This window comes from Lepus europaeus, chromosome 11 (genome assembly GCF_033115175.1).
Source record: "Lepus europaeus isolate LE1 chromosome 11, mLepTim1.pri, whole genome shotgun sequence".
In the NCBI taxonomy this organism is placed as follows: domain Eukaryota; kingdom Metazoa; phylum Chordata; class Mammalia; order Lagomorpha; family Leporidae; genus Lepus; species Lepus europaeus.
Window position 1 is genome coordinate 80,772,845 of NC_084837.1, and position 17,143 is coordinate 80,789,987.

Here is a 17,143-nt window from a genome sequence, read left to right on the forward strand (position 1 = left end):
GTTAATTGGTGTTTTGAGAGCAGAGTGTTAGTCAAATAAGTTTGAGAAACATTACAAATTCTTGGAAGTTTCATAAAGGCTGCCGAGCTTGGCTATGCACTCATTTAACTCAGTATTGTGTCCTGCAGGCCCATTCTGCCTGTCGGTCCCCCAGTGTAGTCCACAGTGTCTGTCCTTTGATTGAGGTATGGCCTGAGGACAACTGCTGGCTTCTCCCTCTTCCCTTTCAGCTGTACACTGTGAACATGCAGAGGCCTTGGGTATCTTTCTATGTTGAAATCCTATTACAGAGTTTTAAACATCCTTTGTCGGAGTTAGTGGCAGCCGTCAGCCCACTCAGGTCCCAAGTGTGAATGGTAATGCCGCGAGACACTGATGGGGAGCTTGCCTGGTTCTGAGAGGCCAAGTTATTTCCCAGAGCTGCTTGAGCTCAGCTTCTCTCCAGGAAAGGGTGGATGGTGTAGGCATATGCCACAGACATTTATAGCTTCCTTATTACATATTTTACTTAGTTAAATATTAAGTGCCTGACTCAGGAAATTCTTCTGGGATGTCATAAAAAATAGACCTTTGAGATACTTCCATATGTGCCCTCCAACTTAAGTGTTGTAAATGTCAACCAAGTGGTAGAAGTAGAAGCTGTATCATAAGAAGCCTGAAGTTAGAAGTGAGGTGATGTAAGCATAATATGGAGGAGCTCACACTCTGCAGGGGGGTGTTTGGGTTTGATTTGGCTTAGCAGTTGTGTGACCCCATAAGCTTCATTTTCCGGACATGGGAAGATGGGGCTAAGAGCGCCTGTCTGCCTCAGAGGGTGTTATACCAGACAGAGTAAGCCAGGCACTAGGACAGTGACTAGGACAAAGGAGATGCCTGAACACTAGCTGCCGTTATTTAAGGAGTGGGCTGATGGTCTTGGAATGAGAGGGACTCTGGGGATTGAAAGATATGTTTGATCAGCTGCTGCCGATCAAAGGAGCTTCTGCACATTCATAGCTGTGTGCCCTATTTGTGATTTTCCAGATTTTTATTTGAGAGGTTTGGAAGTTGAAGGGCTGATAATTAGACTATCAAATCCCTAAATACAAGAGGTCTTCAAAATTCATGGAAAATATATATAATGAAAAAGACCTATAGATTTCAAATATTTTTGCATGAAAATAAACTTGTCTTTTAATTTCATTTTATCCATGAACTCTTTGAAATACCCTCATATTTAACTGGAGACAGTGATTAAAAGTATGGGCCTTGGGGTCAGACCAGGGTTCCAGTGATGGCTCTTGCACTTGAGGTGAGTTAGGGAACCATACCGAGCCACTGTCTTATTCTGGTTAGAATGGGGGTGGGTGGGTCAGAAGGGTAGGTACAGCAAAGTAGGAGGGACAGGCATCAAGACTAGCTAAAAGAAAGTTAGTAAATGCAGAGGGAAGTGCCATCAGCAAACTGGGAGAGAGGCAATGCAGAGGGAGAAGGGGCAATGTTTGGGATGGCACCCGTCCTTCTGACCACAAAAGTAAGGGGTACTGGGAACAGAGTTCAGTTCTCCACCTGAGATTAACTGTGCATGCTCTGCTGCTGACTGCCCTGCACTTCAGGCTCCAGGCCTAGTGCCCAGGAAATCCTAGCTGGAAACCCCTCTATAAAAATGGTGGCCACTACAGGCAGAGCCACACTTAGGCTGCCTGGCTGCACTCAGGGAGATCTGGGAGGAGTCTGGGTCTCCAGCCATGCTCGCAGCAGCCAGAGGAGCTTGTAGTCACGTAGAAGTGCATCCAGATTGTCTCACTTGCCCCTGCGGGCCTCTCAGCCTGGAGGGAGCCAGGATTACAGGGAAGACGCTGTCTCCCCCTGGTGCTGTGGGCAAGCTGCCTGAACAGCTCTCTGTGACTGAGTTCTGGCCAGCAGAATGTGAGTGGACACGGCGTGTGTGCCTTCCAGAGCATGTCCTTTAAAATGAGTGAAACTGCACCCCTCATCCTCTTTCCACCTTCATGGGGCTGGACTTGGGAATGAGGAGTCCGACGTGCTCAGGATGGACCTAGGCAACATGCTGGGATGTGAGTGGGTCGCACCTCTCTTGTTGCCTCACCCTTTTCCCTCTTCTCAAAACATCAGCAGAGATGGGCCTTTCCTGGAAGCCAGTCGCTCTCCCTGCTGTGCCACCCTTCAGTGGTGCTTGTCCTCCTCTGGCAGTTCTCCAAGTGCAGCCTTGGGGCCCTTGAACCCCGCTCAAGGAGTTCATGTCAGAACTGCTTTGACGATAACACTGGGATGCTACTTGCTTTCTTCCCCCCTCTACGTTCATTCTCCTTCACACGTATGGTAGAATCTTCCAGAGGCTACATGATGAGCAATGATGTCATTACTCTGGTGGCTGTGGAATGTGTATGTACCTTGTGTTTTGAAAAATTTCTCAGTTTTGGTTTCAGGTGGCAAATACCGGTAGCTATTAACTGACAACAGCTGAACTCCTGGGAACCCTCAAACTGAGTTGTGGTGAGGCTAGAGTTTGAGATGCCGACCTACAACTGACGTTTGAACACCTTTGAACATTCGACCTTTGGTCGAGGGGTCCCATTTTCATACTGCATTGGATTCTGCTATTCATGCATATTGTCTGTGCAAAAGCACACCCTTGATTCCAAACAGCGTGACAGATTTCCGAAGGCGGGGGTGCTTGGCCTCTTGCTCCTCTCAGGGTAAGTGACTTTTGTACTCATTTCGTCTGTTTAATTGAACGGTGAGCAAAATAGCTAGATCCAAAGACTAGACAGAATCTAGGTTAATGCTTTGAAGTACCCGCTAGTTTAAAAGGCAATTTTTTTTAAAGATGGATTTGATCTTTTTTTTAAATAATTTTTTATTTATTTTTTTGACAGGCAGAGTGGATAGTGAGAGAGAGAGAGAGAGAGAGAGAGAGAGAGAGAGAGAGAAAGGTCTTCATTTTTGCCGTTGGTTCACCCTCCAATGGCCACTGCGTCCGGTGCATCGCGCTGATCCGAAGCCAGGAGCCAGGTGCTTCTCCTGGTCTCCCATGCGGTGCAGAGCCCAAGGACTTGGGCCATCCTCCACTGCACTCCCGGGCCACAGCAGAGAGCTGGCCTGGAAGAGGGGCAACCGGGATAGAATCCGGCGCCCCAACCGGGACTAGAACCCGGTGTGCCGGCGCCACAAGGTGGAGGATTAGCCTGTTAAGCCACGGCGCCGGCCAAAAGGCAATTTTTTCCTCCGAAGAATTGTTAGGCAAAAAGGTGACATGTTATCTAACCTAGGGTTTTCTAGTAGTCCCCATAATAAACAGCTAAATATGTAGACATAGGTAGACGTTTGGCCTAATGGTTCATTGAGATGACCATCTCCTACCAGAGTGCCCGAGTTTGATACTCAGGTCTGCTGCTCTCTCCAACTTCCCACTAATGCAGATCCGAGTAGGCATCACTGACAGCTCAAGTAATTGGGTTCCTGCCACTATGTGGGAGACCTGGAATTCATTCCCAGGCCCAGCTTTGGTCTCAGCCCTGTCCAGCCAGCCTCCACTATTTGTTGGCATTTGAGGAGTGAACCAGGGGTTGGGAGCTTCATCTTTCAAATTAAAAAAAACAAAAAAACACTTTATCAAACTTTTCAAGGTATAGTTCCAGAATTTCAGCATTACTGACTCTGGGTCATCTCTCCAAGCAACATTTGTTGGTATTCCTTGGGTCTGGCACAGGGTGAGGTACTTGGATGCTGGTGCTAAGGATGTGGTCTGAGCGCCCAGTGCACAAAGGGTCTCTGTGCTACTTATGGGGGCGTTTTTAACTTAGCTCCTGTTTTGTTACCTGGAGCCTAGGGGTTCCTAGTCATACACAAATTTAAAATGTCAGAAAAACAAAAGATCAGCCATGTTAGCCAGGAGTTTAGGATGACAAGAGAATGATCTTGGCATCAGTGCCCCATGGGAAAGCAGCCTGTGTGCCACAGGCCGTGGGGGAGTCCCAGATGTGCCGTGCTCCCAGTTCTTGACAGTCTCTCTTCCTGTACTTTCAGGGAGTCCACGAATGTAAAAGAGCTTTTGTAAAATGCACACAGACTTTAGTGTCAAGAGGAGAACTCTTCTTAGCTTATCATATTACGGCTTTATTATTGTGATGTGTGCTCCCTGTTGTTGAAGTATCTTTGTTCCGAATCCTGATATTTTTTTTTCCTTTTCTGTTCCCCCTGATAATTGTTCCCTGTGGACTTTAGGATCCTGAAATGACAAAAAGGTGTATGCTGGTCAAACTCCCATTTCCCAATAACTGAAGGATGGCTTTGGCAACAGAAGGAGAGCCAGAGACACGTTGGCCACCTCCGACAACCTTCCTGTTCTTGATAGACATTTTATGGTTTCCAGACACTGTGTGTGTTTGTTAGGCTGTCCTAACAATGTACCACAAACAACCCTAGTGTTCTGTACTGTGTTTCCGAGGTTAGCAGTCTGAGATGGAGGGGTCGGCAGGGCTGGTTCCTCCCGAGAACTCTTCTCCTTGGCTTCTCGACGGCCTCTTCTCCCTGTCCCTTGCAGTGGTCTCCCTCTCTGCCCAAACTTCCCCTTCCCATCAGCATGGCGGGAATGGGGGGTAAAGACCCATTCCTATGACTGCATTTCCATGTTACCTCAGTAAAGAGGTATTCTACCATCTTTCTAGGGGAGGGACACAATTCAACCCAAAACAAAGGTCAGGAATGGACGCGTGGTTCACCGATTCCTTTATTTACTTAGGAGGTAGGGGAAGGGATGCAGAAAGGAGGCAGAGGAAATCACCTACAGGCCAGCGTTGAGAAGGGTTTGCAGGGCCTGGGCTAGAAGCAGTGACACTGTTTCTGGAGCTGATGAGGAGCTGGGCACATTTGTAAGTACCTGCGACTTCTGTAATAAAAGCTACCTTACGATAGGTTTGGTGGGTACTACTTAGTACATTCATACATGTTTCCACCATCTTGAGATTTTATATATACAGTATATGATCTGTTTTTATAAATGTACAGCTTGAAATAGAGCAGTCCTCCTTGTAATACATACAGCATTAAACAAAACCAACATGGGCCAGCCACATTCCAATCCAAGACTCAGCCCTATCCCCTCCCTGCCCGGCCGCCCGATGGTCCTAGCAAAATGTAAACCAGCACCCCTCTGCCCCTGTGGGCTCAGGCCAGCCTGCCCTCGACCTCTGCACGGGAAGAGCCTGCTCACAGAGGCCTGCAGAGGGTGTGTCCTCCCTGAGGGGAGGGGGCAGAGAGGACCGTGGGTCAGTGTGGAAAAACGGGAACGAACGAAATGTGCTCTTCAACTAAAGGCACTTGTCAGCCGCCAGCTACGGCCATTCCGTTGCACTGGTGAGCGGCAAGGGTGCTGTTTTGAGGGAAGCCTCAGGTGCCTCTCACCAGGATTAAATACAATAAATAAATCTTAGTGGGCGGTGGTTTTGCCCTCCTGGGTTCCTACCAATAGGCTTCCTTTTAGGATCATTTGTAGAGTGACAGCCCCTGTCCCCAGCCCAGCCTTTTTGGTACCCTCCATGAGGAAGGTGCCAGAATAGCTTCAGGCCTTGGAGAAGCAATTGCTCACTGCGGATCAGAGAGGCAGCCCCAGCGTCCCTCCCCTGTGCCTGGAGCTCCTCCACCCCATGCGTCACAGTCGCTGGATGCCTCAGATCTTGGTTACGTAGTTGTTGGGGAACAGGCCCTGTTTGCCCCGCAGTCGACCCGTCCACCAGCCCGAAGGATCTGCAAGGAGACAGAACAAAGAGGTGAAGGCAGTTCTTCCTTGGGCACACCCACTGCTCCCAAGCGATTGGTCCCATGCATGCTCTTCTCCCTTTTTAGCTTCCTTTTAAGAGAAAAGGTTTGTTGTAAAAAGTAACCCCTCCTCCCAGCAGACAGAGATGTGTCATGTATGTCCCCTTTCAAGAAAGGGCCTGCAGCCCAGCTTGAAGGAGATACCTCCAGCTGTCACACCCCCGCCTTAGGATCCACTGAGCATCTGAGCTGAGTCCAGCCTTGGCAACAGCTGGGCAAGGGTCTTGCCCAACCTGCTCTGGGGCACCTGGGCTGGCACACTTTAGCTGGACATTTCCCCAGTCCTGCTTTTTCCCCGTTCCTTTCCCAGGGGTCACCCCCTAACACACCCTGTACATTGTAACTCCATCTCAGAAGCTACTTCCGGAGAAGCAAGGCTGCAGCCCAGCCTCAGAACCCCTACTTTCCACCCTGTTCCAGTCCTTTGACCACAAGTGAGGATTTGCTGCATGCTGTTAAGAAGTGTACTGTCTACCCGCATTTGCAGCTACAGCCACGACAGCCTTGTTAGCTCTAGTGCAGGGGGGGGACATCAAGTTTGTAGAAAAACAGAATGAAAAGGATTTTAATGCAAATATTTTTGAAATTTTGCATAGATTTTTCAGAATACATATTTTCCACTTGCATTCTGAAGACCCCACATACATTTGATAAATATTTCATGCATATACAAACAAGCATTTAGAGAAATTGCCTTCTGTATATAAATGATAGCATGTCCTATGTCCTGTATTGTTTTAAAGTTCATTCTTTAAAAGAAAACATTTTTTTGAGATGCAGAGAAATCCCATCCATTGGTTCACTCCTCAGATACCCACAGTGATCAGAGCTGGGCATGGCCAAAGCTGGGAGGCAGGAACTCAGTCCAGGTCTCCCCTGTGAGTGGCAGGAACCCAATTACCTGTCATGGCTACTGCCTCTCAGGGTGCACCACTGGCCAGGAGGTGAAGTCAGGAGCTGGAGCTGTGTATCAAACTAGGCACTTGGACATGAGACACAGGTATCTTTACCAGTGTCTTAACTGCTAGGCTAACTACCTGCCCCACTCCGTATTTTTAGTAAAGAACATTTCATATCAATATTCAAGAAGCTTTCATGAGGCCAGCACTGTGGTATAGTAGGTTAACCCTCCGCCTGTGGCACCAACATCCCATATAAGCACCAGTTAGAGTCCCAGCTGCTCTACTGATCCAGCTCCCTGCTGATGGCCTGGGAAGGCAGTGGGAGATGACCCAAGTGGGAGACCCAGAAGAAGCTCCTGGCTTCTGATCGGCCCAGCTCTGGCTGTTGCAGTCATTTAGGGGTGAACTACTGGATGCAACCTTTCTCTCCTTCTCTGTAACTCTGCCTCTCAAATAAATCTTTTTTTTTTTTTTTTAAAGCTTTCATGTTCTAAGCCGTATATATAACTTCCATATTTTTCTATCATTTGTTTGCCTTTATACTGTTGGCTAGGGGTTCTTAACAAATTTGCCATATGAATTGCAAATACTACTACCCCCCCATTTAATAACTGTTTATGATGTTTGAATATTTAAGTAGTCGAGTCAATAGAGCTAAGATTTTATAGCTTCTAGGTTTTGTAACATTTTTGGTAATCTTTTCTCACACTATTATTACTGAAAAAGAGCTCTTCCCATACTCAGTTCTAGGACTTTTATATATTTAAATATCTACCTATTTTGAATTTATCTTGGTATAGGGAGTGAAGAATGAATCCAAAGTAAATTGTTTTGACATGGGGATTAAAAAATCTAATAGGGGGCTGGCATTGTGGCACATAAGATTAAGCTGCTGCTTAGGGATGCTTGCATTATCTGAAAGTCAGAGTTATAGAGAGAGACACAGAAATCTTCAATCTGCTGGCTCACTCCCCAAATGGCCACAACAATTGGCTGGGTCAGGTAGAAGCTAGAAGCTTCCTCCAGGTCTCTCACATGGGTGACAGGGGCCCAAGCACTTGGGCCATCTTCCACTGCTCTCCCAGGTGCTGTAGCAGGAAGCTGGACTGGAAGTGGAGCAGCCAGGGCTTGAACTGAAACCCATAAGGGATGCTGGTGTCTTAAAAATGCCCCAATGCTGCCCCCCCCCCCCCCCCCTTTTTTATTCTTAACTCAATTATTTTGTCTGTCAGGTAGAAATCTTTCTTTTCAAGATGGAAAGTCATTGTCCTTCCCTCTCTGGTTAAAATGCTGTATTTCTTACCTGCTCAGTGTCTATGTATGTGTGGGTCTCTGGATTCTCTGCTAGCCTAGTTATCTCTGTGTCTCAGGCACCCATGCCCCAACTATTCAATGTACAGTGATAACTGACAGTGCATTTTGGTCACTTCTAGGACTCTGCCTCTTATACAAATACATAACTGTTTCAGTTATACTCTGCTACATACTATTTCTAGAAAAATTTGAAAATATTGAGCAATGAAAAGCAATATTTGTAAAGTTAACGAGATCACAACTTTTTGTTATATCTATACACACACATACATGTGTATACACATATACATACAACTAAATATGGTGTATGTTTTTACAAAATTGAGAATGGCGTCCAGAGTCTATAACCTAACTGTTCCCTTTTTGTCACAAACGTTTTCCATGCCGGAGCATCAGTGCAGGCTGATTATCTTGAATAAAGTTTGGCCACTTTGTCTCAAGCTTCACTGAATGCACACTGGCAGGCTTACTCAAGCAGTCCCTTTGTATTGGGTATTCGCATTTTTGCTGAACAAAGCTGGTAATAAACATTCTACTTGTGTTTACAGAGAGCTTATTTCAACATTTAGTTTTACTCCCAATACCTGTGAAGGATATTCAAGCCTGAGGGAAGTTGTAACATAATTCTGAGAGGCTGCTTCAAACCAGGGACCTGGAGCTCTCAGCGGGAGCTCATGCGGTAACAGCCGGGGGAACGCACAGTTCCTGAGCCTCTCCTTGGCCACGCCTCCTGAAAGCTAAAGGTGCCATGTGAACCTTCTCTCAGGGAGCTTGCCCTGGGCACACACCTCGACAGCTCCCCGCTGTCTTCCCAAGTCCTGGTCAGGGCTGTGTCACCTGGCCACTTCTAGTGTCCTCACCCCTCATGACAGATCATGTAGATTCCATGCCAGGGTCAAGGCTTAGCTTGTTTCCTAAAGTCATCTGCTCTTCCTTTCCACAGCCTGTCTCTCAGAGCACGGTCCTAATCCTTCACCACAAATGCTGTTTCCTTGGTGACGGTGGCACTTTCCTAATGTCCTGGGTTAGGAGTCACCTTCCCTTGTCATGTGTCCATAAGCCCTTACGATGTACGTAATATACTTTCTCTACCAAGTTAATAAAGCACTCGGCCAAGCCCATAGTTCAAGTGTACAATGGATATTATATTGCCTCCCTGGCTTCCATTCATCTACTTTTGTTTGTGTATTTGAGAGAGAGATGGAGGGGTGGGGATCAATCTCCCATCCACTGGTTCACTCCCCCAGTGCCCTCAACAGTTGAGGCTGGGCCAGGCTGAAGTCAAGAGCCAGGTATCTAACTGCTTGAGTCATCACCTGCTGCCTCTCTGGCTGCACATGAGCAGGAAGCTGCAACTGACAGTAGAGCTGGACTTGAACCCAGACATTCGATACGAGATGGGGGCATCCCAAGGGGCGTCTTAACCGCCAGGCCACATGCTCGGCCCCTCCATCTACTTCCATTCGAGGAAGCCATGAGATTTGGGTGGGACAGACCTCACCCCGTTTTATAGGCAGCCTCATCCATACAGGGCATGGCCTTTGCCTCGCTGTGGAGGTGCTTCAGGGATGGGCATGCTGCTAATTTGATCCAATTAGAGTGAAACTTAGGACTTTTGTACTATGGCTAAAAAAAAGAAGTTTCGGAGTAAAGGCAAATTTTAAACATGGTTTGATGTGTTGCTCTAGAATTTCTATTGCCATTTTGTTACCATGAAGAAATATGGTCCAAGAAGGGGCACCTGTAAAGAAGGAAGCATAACTGAAAGAAGCATTAAAAATGCAGCGGAGGCTGGCTCTGCAGCCTGCAGGTAAAGCCACCTCCTGTGATGCCAGCATCCCCTATGGGCGCCGTTTCACATCCTGGCTGCTCTACTTCTGGTCTAGCTCCTTGCTAATGCACCTGGGAAAGCAGCAGAGGATGGTCCGAGTGTTTGAGCCGTGCCACCCAGGTCAGAGACCCAGAAGAAGCTCCTGGCTCTGGCCTCGCCCAGCCCTAGCCATTATAGCCATTTGGAGAGTGAACCAGCAGATGGATGATCTGTCTCTCCCTCTCTCTAACTCTTCCAAATAAATAAATCTTAAAAAAAAAAAAAAAAATGAAGTGAGGTCTAGATCAAAGGGACCCCTGATGCTTGACCTGCCTTTATATGCCTTATCCTCACTTAGAAGAACTAAAACATTCCTCTCTTATTTAGTGTTTGTAACAAAGTGCATGTTTTTGGGGAGGCAGTCACAGCCAGCCAGCCCCGCCGCTTACCTTCTTTGATAATATCAATAACGTCATTGGCATTGAAGCTGAGTTCATCTGTGTCCTGAGCGTCATAGGCGTACAAAGCCTTGCACTGTGGCACCTGAGGCTTAGGCTTGGGCTGGGGCTTGGGTCTGCCCCCTGCTGGGGGAGGCCGACTGGTCGTCTGTCTCCGGACACTGTGGAGAAAACAGGCAGGAGAGGCATGAGAACCCACAGGAGACGGCAGTGCTGCACGATGGGCTGGAGCAGAGGGTGCTGGCACTGTCTGTCTCAAGTTCTAATCCACCCTCACCCTGAGAAGCTATTCAGTCCAGCACACACTCCCTAAGCTTTCTTCTAGAATTAAACAAGACCTTCCCCTTGACACGGTTGCTGTTAAAGAGCAGCATTAGCTGCTGTGATCATCATGCTTCCAGTATGGAAGGAGATGTGGGAAAGACACACTCACAAGCATAGAAAGCACATCTCTACATTTAAATAATCAACAGCTCTGTACATACTCCCCCCTCCCGAGCCTTGGAAACAGGCCTTCCACCCGTCCGCAGAAGCCTGCAGCGCTCCCCCGTACCTTCATTCGCTCCCAGAACCAACCAGTGCCCTCCCCTGCATGGGGACTCCCCTGCTTGCCTTGATAGTTCTAGCACACGTACTACCAGTCCTAAGCCACATGGCCTTCCTATAAGAGGAATCACAGTCTACCACCTGCTCAACATACTTGAGACATACACTGTTGATACATTGCTTTATTCTATTCCAGTGCACGGGTCCATCCCAAGCTAGTCATGTAGGCCACTGGTGCTGGTCATGTGGGGTGGGTCCAGTTTTATTACAAACATTCCTGTGAAGACTCTTGTAGAGGAATGTCTCCAAAGTAGTTTTCCACGTCAGCACTATTATTATTCGGGCCTGAGTAATTCTATGGTGTGTGTTTATTTGTGAGCACATGTTGCACACATGGGTGTGTGCGTGCATGAACACCTGCACACTACAGGGTGTTTAGCAGCATCTCTGGCCTCTACCCAATGGATGCCAGGGACATGCCCCCTCCCTTCATGATCAAAACTATGTCCAGTGCTAGAAGCCTAAACGAAGCCTTGTAGGTTTAAATGTATTCTTTCTACACATTGTGCTGCCTCAGGCACCATTCACATATTGTCTCTAGGGCATGTAACAACTGTTCCTATGAAGTGAGATCTTTAAACTTACTCTGAATTATTAAATCCTTATAAAAAGCAGTTAACAACAAACACGGAGATAGAGACATAGAAAGCATCTCACTCCCACTTCGCTAAAGGACAAAGCAACATAAAGCTTATATTCATGTGCTTGAAAAAGAAACTTAAGGTTTCTTCTAAATGGGACTGGGGGTTAGTTCTGGGCAGGTCTGTACAGGTAGGATGGACAGGGAGGGTCTTCCCTAGGCCCGAGTTCTGGAAAGCACAGGCACAAGTTTTGAGCTGTGCTCTTGGGGAGCCACAGTCCTCTGTCTTTGGCTGAGGGGTCCCGCGTGGGACATGCTCATGAACAAGCTAGATCCAAAGGGGCTGGAGGTGGGTGGAGTCTGGCTAGTGGCAGGGGAACTGTCCCCAGCAGGCCTGGAGCTCTCTTGAGACTGGGCTGTGCCCCCCGCCGTTCTCTGACCACTGAGGGAGGGCATCTACAGATCATCAGCGTGTCTACTGGAAATCCCCAGGCCCTGCTGAAGAAGTGCTTGCTTCTCTGAGAGCTGGCCAGGCAAGCAGGCTTTTAATTAAGCACCCTGTGTACTGGGGATGTTTCAGTAATTTGTCATTAAGAGCCATTAGCCTGGATACCGAAGTCACCCGATTTCCCAGCAATGAGGAGTGGAAGGGAGTGGGGGGGGGGAAGGGTGTCAGAATACCAGGGAGGGAGGAAGCCTGGAAGCCCCAAGGAGCAGGATTTAGGGTGCACGCATAGGTACACAGATGTACATGTATACCCCAAATACTCACAGATGGAAATCTGCCTTCTTGTCCAAAGAAACAAAATCCTACCATCAATAGTGCAAACTGATGAGGCCACTGGAGCCTAGGCATTTAGGTACAGCCCCTCCTGCTGGAGGTCCCCATGGTGGGGGTTGGGGATAAGACAACCCATGACTCCCCGAGAGTTGAGTGTCCACATGGTGGCCACACGGGGAGTCCCTACCCCTGCCCTTCTGCCCCAACCTTGGACCAAGCTCCCTCTCATTCCCGTCCTCCTTGTCTTCCCTGACACTTGCTTCCTTTCTAGGACCCCTGGCCATCGGCTCAGCCCAGCTTTTATCAGTTCATTGCCCCCTCCTTGCCTCCCTTGAAAAGCCTAACAGCTTCCCTCTGCTCTTGAGAAAAGGACCTAAATCCTTCACAGCACCTGAAGTGTCCCTGCCACGTGTGGCCCCTACGTAGGTCCAGCCTCACCCTGCTGTAGGCCATGCTGATGTCCTCCTATCTTTGTGAGACTGCTGAGCCCTGGTTGGGGCAGCGCCCCTTGTCTACATCCTCGGCTTACATCACGGGCACTGGTGATAGACAGTGCATCACCCCCCAGGCCCCATGGGCTGTCGGCTGTCACCACTGCCATTCAGTGCTATGCTCTGGAAACTAGCCAGGGCCATGAGACAAGGAAATCAAAGGCTTCCAGCTTGGAAAAGTAGTGGACATGCCTCTGCTGGCAGATGAGGTGGCCTTGCGTGCAGACAATACACTAAAAATTGTCGGAACTAATGAACAAGTTCAGCAAGATTACAGCATACAAGATCAATATACAAAGATCAGCTGTTTCCAAGTATTGCCAGTGAACAATCCAAAAATGCATTTCAGAGAAGGGCTTCATTTAAAATATTTTTAAAAATACAATACCTTGGAATAAACTCAAGAAGTTTGAATCTATTCAGAACAGACTAATCTATATTGACAAAAAGTAGATGAGTGGCTGCCTAGGGTGAGAGGCAAGGGAATGGGGATTGAATGACAGACAATGAGAAGGAAGTTTCTTTTCCGGGGTGATGAAAATATTCTAAAATTAGATTATGGTGATGGACGCACAACTTTACAAGGTTTCAACCTATTTAAAGTGTACACTTCATTTCACGGTGTGTAAATTCTATCTCAGTACAGCTGCTTTGAAGGAAAATATAAGCAGCATGGGCTTCTGTGGGCTGGGCATGGCACTGCTGAGACCCATAGTGGCCTCGCCAGCTTGTGTGCTAGGCAGCTGCTGGGACTGTCCCAGGCGCTGGGTCCGAGTGGAGAAGGATGGGGCTGGGAGGGTCGGGTATGGTCACTGGTCTCAAGGTGTCAGAGGCAAACACAGGCCAATCAAAGTGAAAAGGCAGGGGGAAGGCTGGTACCGTGGCGCAGGTTAATCCTCCGCCTGCGGTGCTGGCATCCCATATGGGCGCTGGTTCTAGTCCCGGCTGCTCCCCTTCCAATCCAGCTCTCTGATGTGGCCTGGGAAAGCAGTGGAAGACAGCCCAAGTGCTTGGGCCCCTGCATCCATGTGGGAGACCTGGAGGAAGCTCCTGGATCCTGGCTTCGGAACAGCGCAGCTCTGGCCATTGCGGCCATTTGGGAAGTGAACCAATGGAGGCAGGACCTTTCTCTCTTCCTCTGTCTGTAACTCTACCTCTCAAATAAATAAAATCTTAAAAAAAAAAAAAAAGTGAAAAGGGGGAATTCGGGTTCCCCGGGGGGCCCCTGGCAGCGGCTGGCTTTGTTGTTGCAGGCCCTGGATGGGGTTCACCTGCAAGCAATGCCATTTACCCTTTGGCTGAGGGTCTCAGTGCTCAGCACCAAGGGGGCAGGGACCCAGAAGCTGAGGATAGCCTTGGAGACTGAGTGCCCAGGGGTGGGGAATGGGGAATGGCGTTTAGGCACCACTGGCATCCTCACCGTGTAGGTCTCCTGTGCCTAACAAGAGCTCCAGGTGCTCCAGCAGGGCCGCACCCTCCTGTAGTGAGCCCTGCTACCCCCGTGGGCCTTTCTCCCTTGGGAGGCTCCTGGGAGGCCCAGCCCATGGCCGCATGGAGCACAGATCAACCAGCCTTGCAGGACCTGCTCTGCACCTTCACACACCCTCACAAACCACAAGAGACATGATCGCTGAGGATTCTGGGATTCCTGGCTGTTTCCATCATTGGCCAGCTCACCCCTGTATACACAAGCCTCCTGGAGTTCCAGGCTCCTGGGTCTGGTCACCCTCCCCTGGCCTGTCCCTAGCCCCAGCCGACACCTCCAAGTCCAGCGCAGCTGTCTAGACCCACTTCCATCACCACTTCCTCAGACCTGGGCAACCTCCCTGCCCTGTCTGTGCTCGCTGTTCCCGGATGGAGGGCAGCCTGCAGGAGGCGACCAATGGCTCGGGGTGGAGGGGTTCTGGGCTGGGTTTGAGGCCCAGTTCTATCATGGGTTTGCCTGTGTCCTGTTACCTCTTTAGAGACCAGTGTCTTTGTGAAACCTGAGAGGATTCAGGCAGGAGCCCAAGTCCCTTATCGAATTCTTTACAGAGAGCTCTCAAAGCTCTGTATGGTGAGCGGTATTGGGCGACACACGAGCCTGAGCCCACGAAGCTGGCAAACTGACCACCCCGGAGCCCTGGACGCCACCACTGTGGACAGCTGAACACCCAACAGCCATTTTCCCAGCCCCAGAAACCCAGACACTCCTTTGCGTCACTAGGTGGCGACCCTGTGCAATTAATAACCAGCAGCGATGAAGACATTCAAGGCAGCCAGCAATTGATTAATGAGGTCATTCAAAAAGCACCAGGGGCCCTGGGCTCCGAGCCAAGGCGGTGGGACAAGGAGGCACTGCAGACCTCACACGGCGACCATGACCCTCACGCCCCCTGTCCCAGCCCTGCTCAGTCCCGTGCACAGGGCTGTTAACACCTTCCGGAACGGTGAGTCGGCAAATTCATACGACCACGGTTATGAATTAAATCACACCAGCTCCCAATGGAATACATTAAACGCAAAGGCAATAAATGCTCACAGCTCCCGCACCCTCGTGGCTCTGCTTCTGTCTATGTCCTGAAGTTGTAACGTGCACCGCCGACGTCTGGTGCAAATCCCACACGCTGGTGTGCGGCCGCCCTCCTTCCCCCAACTCCGCAGTCGGTGGCAGTCACACTGGTCGCCTGAAATTGGCCAGGGCGACACTAACTACAGACACTGGCAAACCTTACCATTTGGGTATTTTTATTCCCAGAGTACCCAAGCTACCCTCGTGATAATCACTCAGTCTTTTCAAAAAAATGCCTCTGCGTGAGGTGGGCGTTTGCTCCAGAGGTTAAGATGCCAGTTAAGATACCTGCGTCCCGTATCAGAGTGCCTGGGTTCAATATCTGGCTCCAGTTCCTGACCTGAGCTGTCTGCTAATGCAGACCCTGGGAGGCAAAAGTGCTGGCTCAGATAACCGAGTTCCTGCTACCCGCATTAGGGACCGGGGTTGTTTACCACTCTCCAGCTTTAGTGCCAACCCAACTTTTGTCATTTCAGCATTTGGGGAGTGAACCTGCAGACGGGAGCCCTTCTCTCTGCCTCTCAAGTAATCTTTTTAATGCCTTGTCTATAACTATACAGGACTTAATTTTGATACTTCTGGTATTTTGTGATATACGCATTTCTAATAAACCTCACAGGATCAAAAATTATACAACAATTTCAGGAGTTGATGTTGCAGCTCAGTAAACTAAGCTGCTGCCTGCAACTCTGGCATTTCCATATTGGAATGCTGGCTTGAGTCATGGCTGCTCCGCTTTCGATCCAGCTACCTGCTAATGTAACTAGGAAAAACAGCAGATGACCCTAGTTCTTGGGCCCCTGTCACCCATGTAGGAGACCCAGATGGAGCTCTGGGCTCCTGGCTTTGGCATGAACCAACCCCCACTGATGTGGCCATTTAGGGATTGAACCAGTGGATGGAAGATCTATCACTCTGCCTTTCAAATAAATTAATCTTTAAGGCAACACAATTATTTACTTAGAATAATGGGGAACACAATAAAAATGTCAGACTCTGGGGTTGGTATTATGGCACAGTGAGTTAAACCACAGCTTGCAATGCCAAGTTCAGCTCCCTGCTAATGATCCTGGGAAAACGGAAGATGGCCCAAGTGCTTGGGCCTCTGCCAACCCACATGGGAGACCTGGTTGGAGTTTCAGTCTCCTGGCTTTGGCCTGGCCCAGCCCTGTTAATGGCCATTTGGGGAGTGAACCAGTGGATGGAAGAGATCCCTGTCTCCTCCTGCCCCCTGTCACTCTTTCAAAGAAATAATATTTAAAAAAACAAAAGAATTTCAGATTCAAAAATAGCAATTTTTTGTTGACATTTCAATAAAGATTCACTATCCATATATGTGCATGTTATTATATGACTACAAAACTGTGTACCACTGAGAAAATCCAGTGTTTGAGTACTCATGATTTTTACACTGTGCAATTAGTTTTCCTATTATTTCTAGCTTTATTTTAAAAATTTATTTGTTTGAAAGAGTTATAGAAAGAGGGAGAGAGGGAGAGAGAAAGAGAAATCTTTCATCCTCTGGTTCACTTCCCAGATGGCTGCAACAGCCAGGACTGAGCCAAGTTGAATCCAGGAGCTTCATCTGGGTCTCTCATGTGGGTGGCAGGGTCCCACGCCCTTGGGCCATTTTCCGCTGCTTTTCCCAGGCCATTAGCAGGGAGCTGGAGCAGAAGTAGAGCAGCTGGGACACAAATTGGCACCCATATGGGATGCCTGCTTTGCAGGTGGTAGCTTTACTTGCTGTGTCACAACACTGGCCCCTCTGTCTTTTAAAACAGATTTATTTGAAAGGCTGGACTTCCATCCAGGTCTCCCACTTGGGTGGCG

At 48.8% G+C, this 17,143-nt stretch overlaps 1 protein-coding gene across 1 annotated transcript in view; it reads right to left on the reverse strand.

Moving 5' to 3' along the window:
* Nucleotides 1-4,714: 4,714 nt before the first annotated feature.
* The window catches only part of MYO1E (myosin IE), a 226,331-nt gene continuing 213,902 nt past the window's right edge, over nucleotides 4,715-17,143 (reverse strand). Inside the window, exons 27-28 of the mRNA XM_062206033.1 lie at nucleotides 10,296-10,465; nucleotides 4,715-5,748 (exon numbers count right to left, since the gene is read on the reverse strand). Coding sequence (XP_062062017.1) covers nucleotides 5,672-5,748; nucleotides 10,296-10,465 — 247 coding nt within the window. The 3' untranslated portion in view covers nucleotides 4,715-5,671. The remainder of the gene's footprint in view (nucleotides 5,749-10,295; nucleotides 10,466-17,143) is intronic.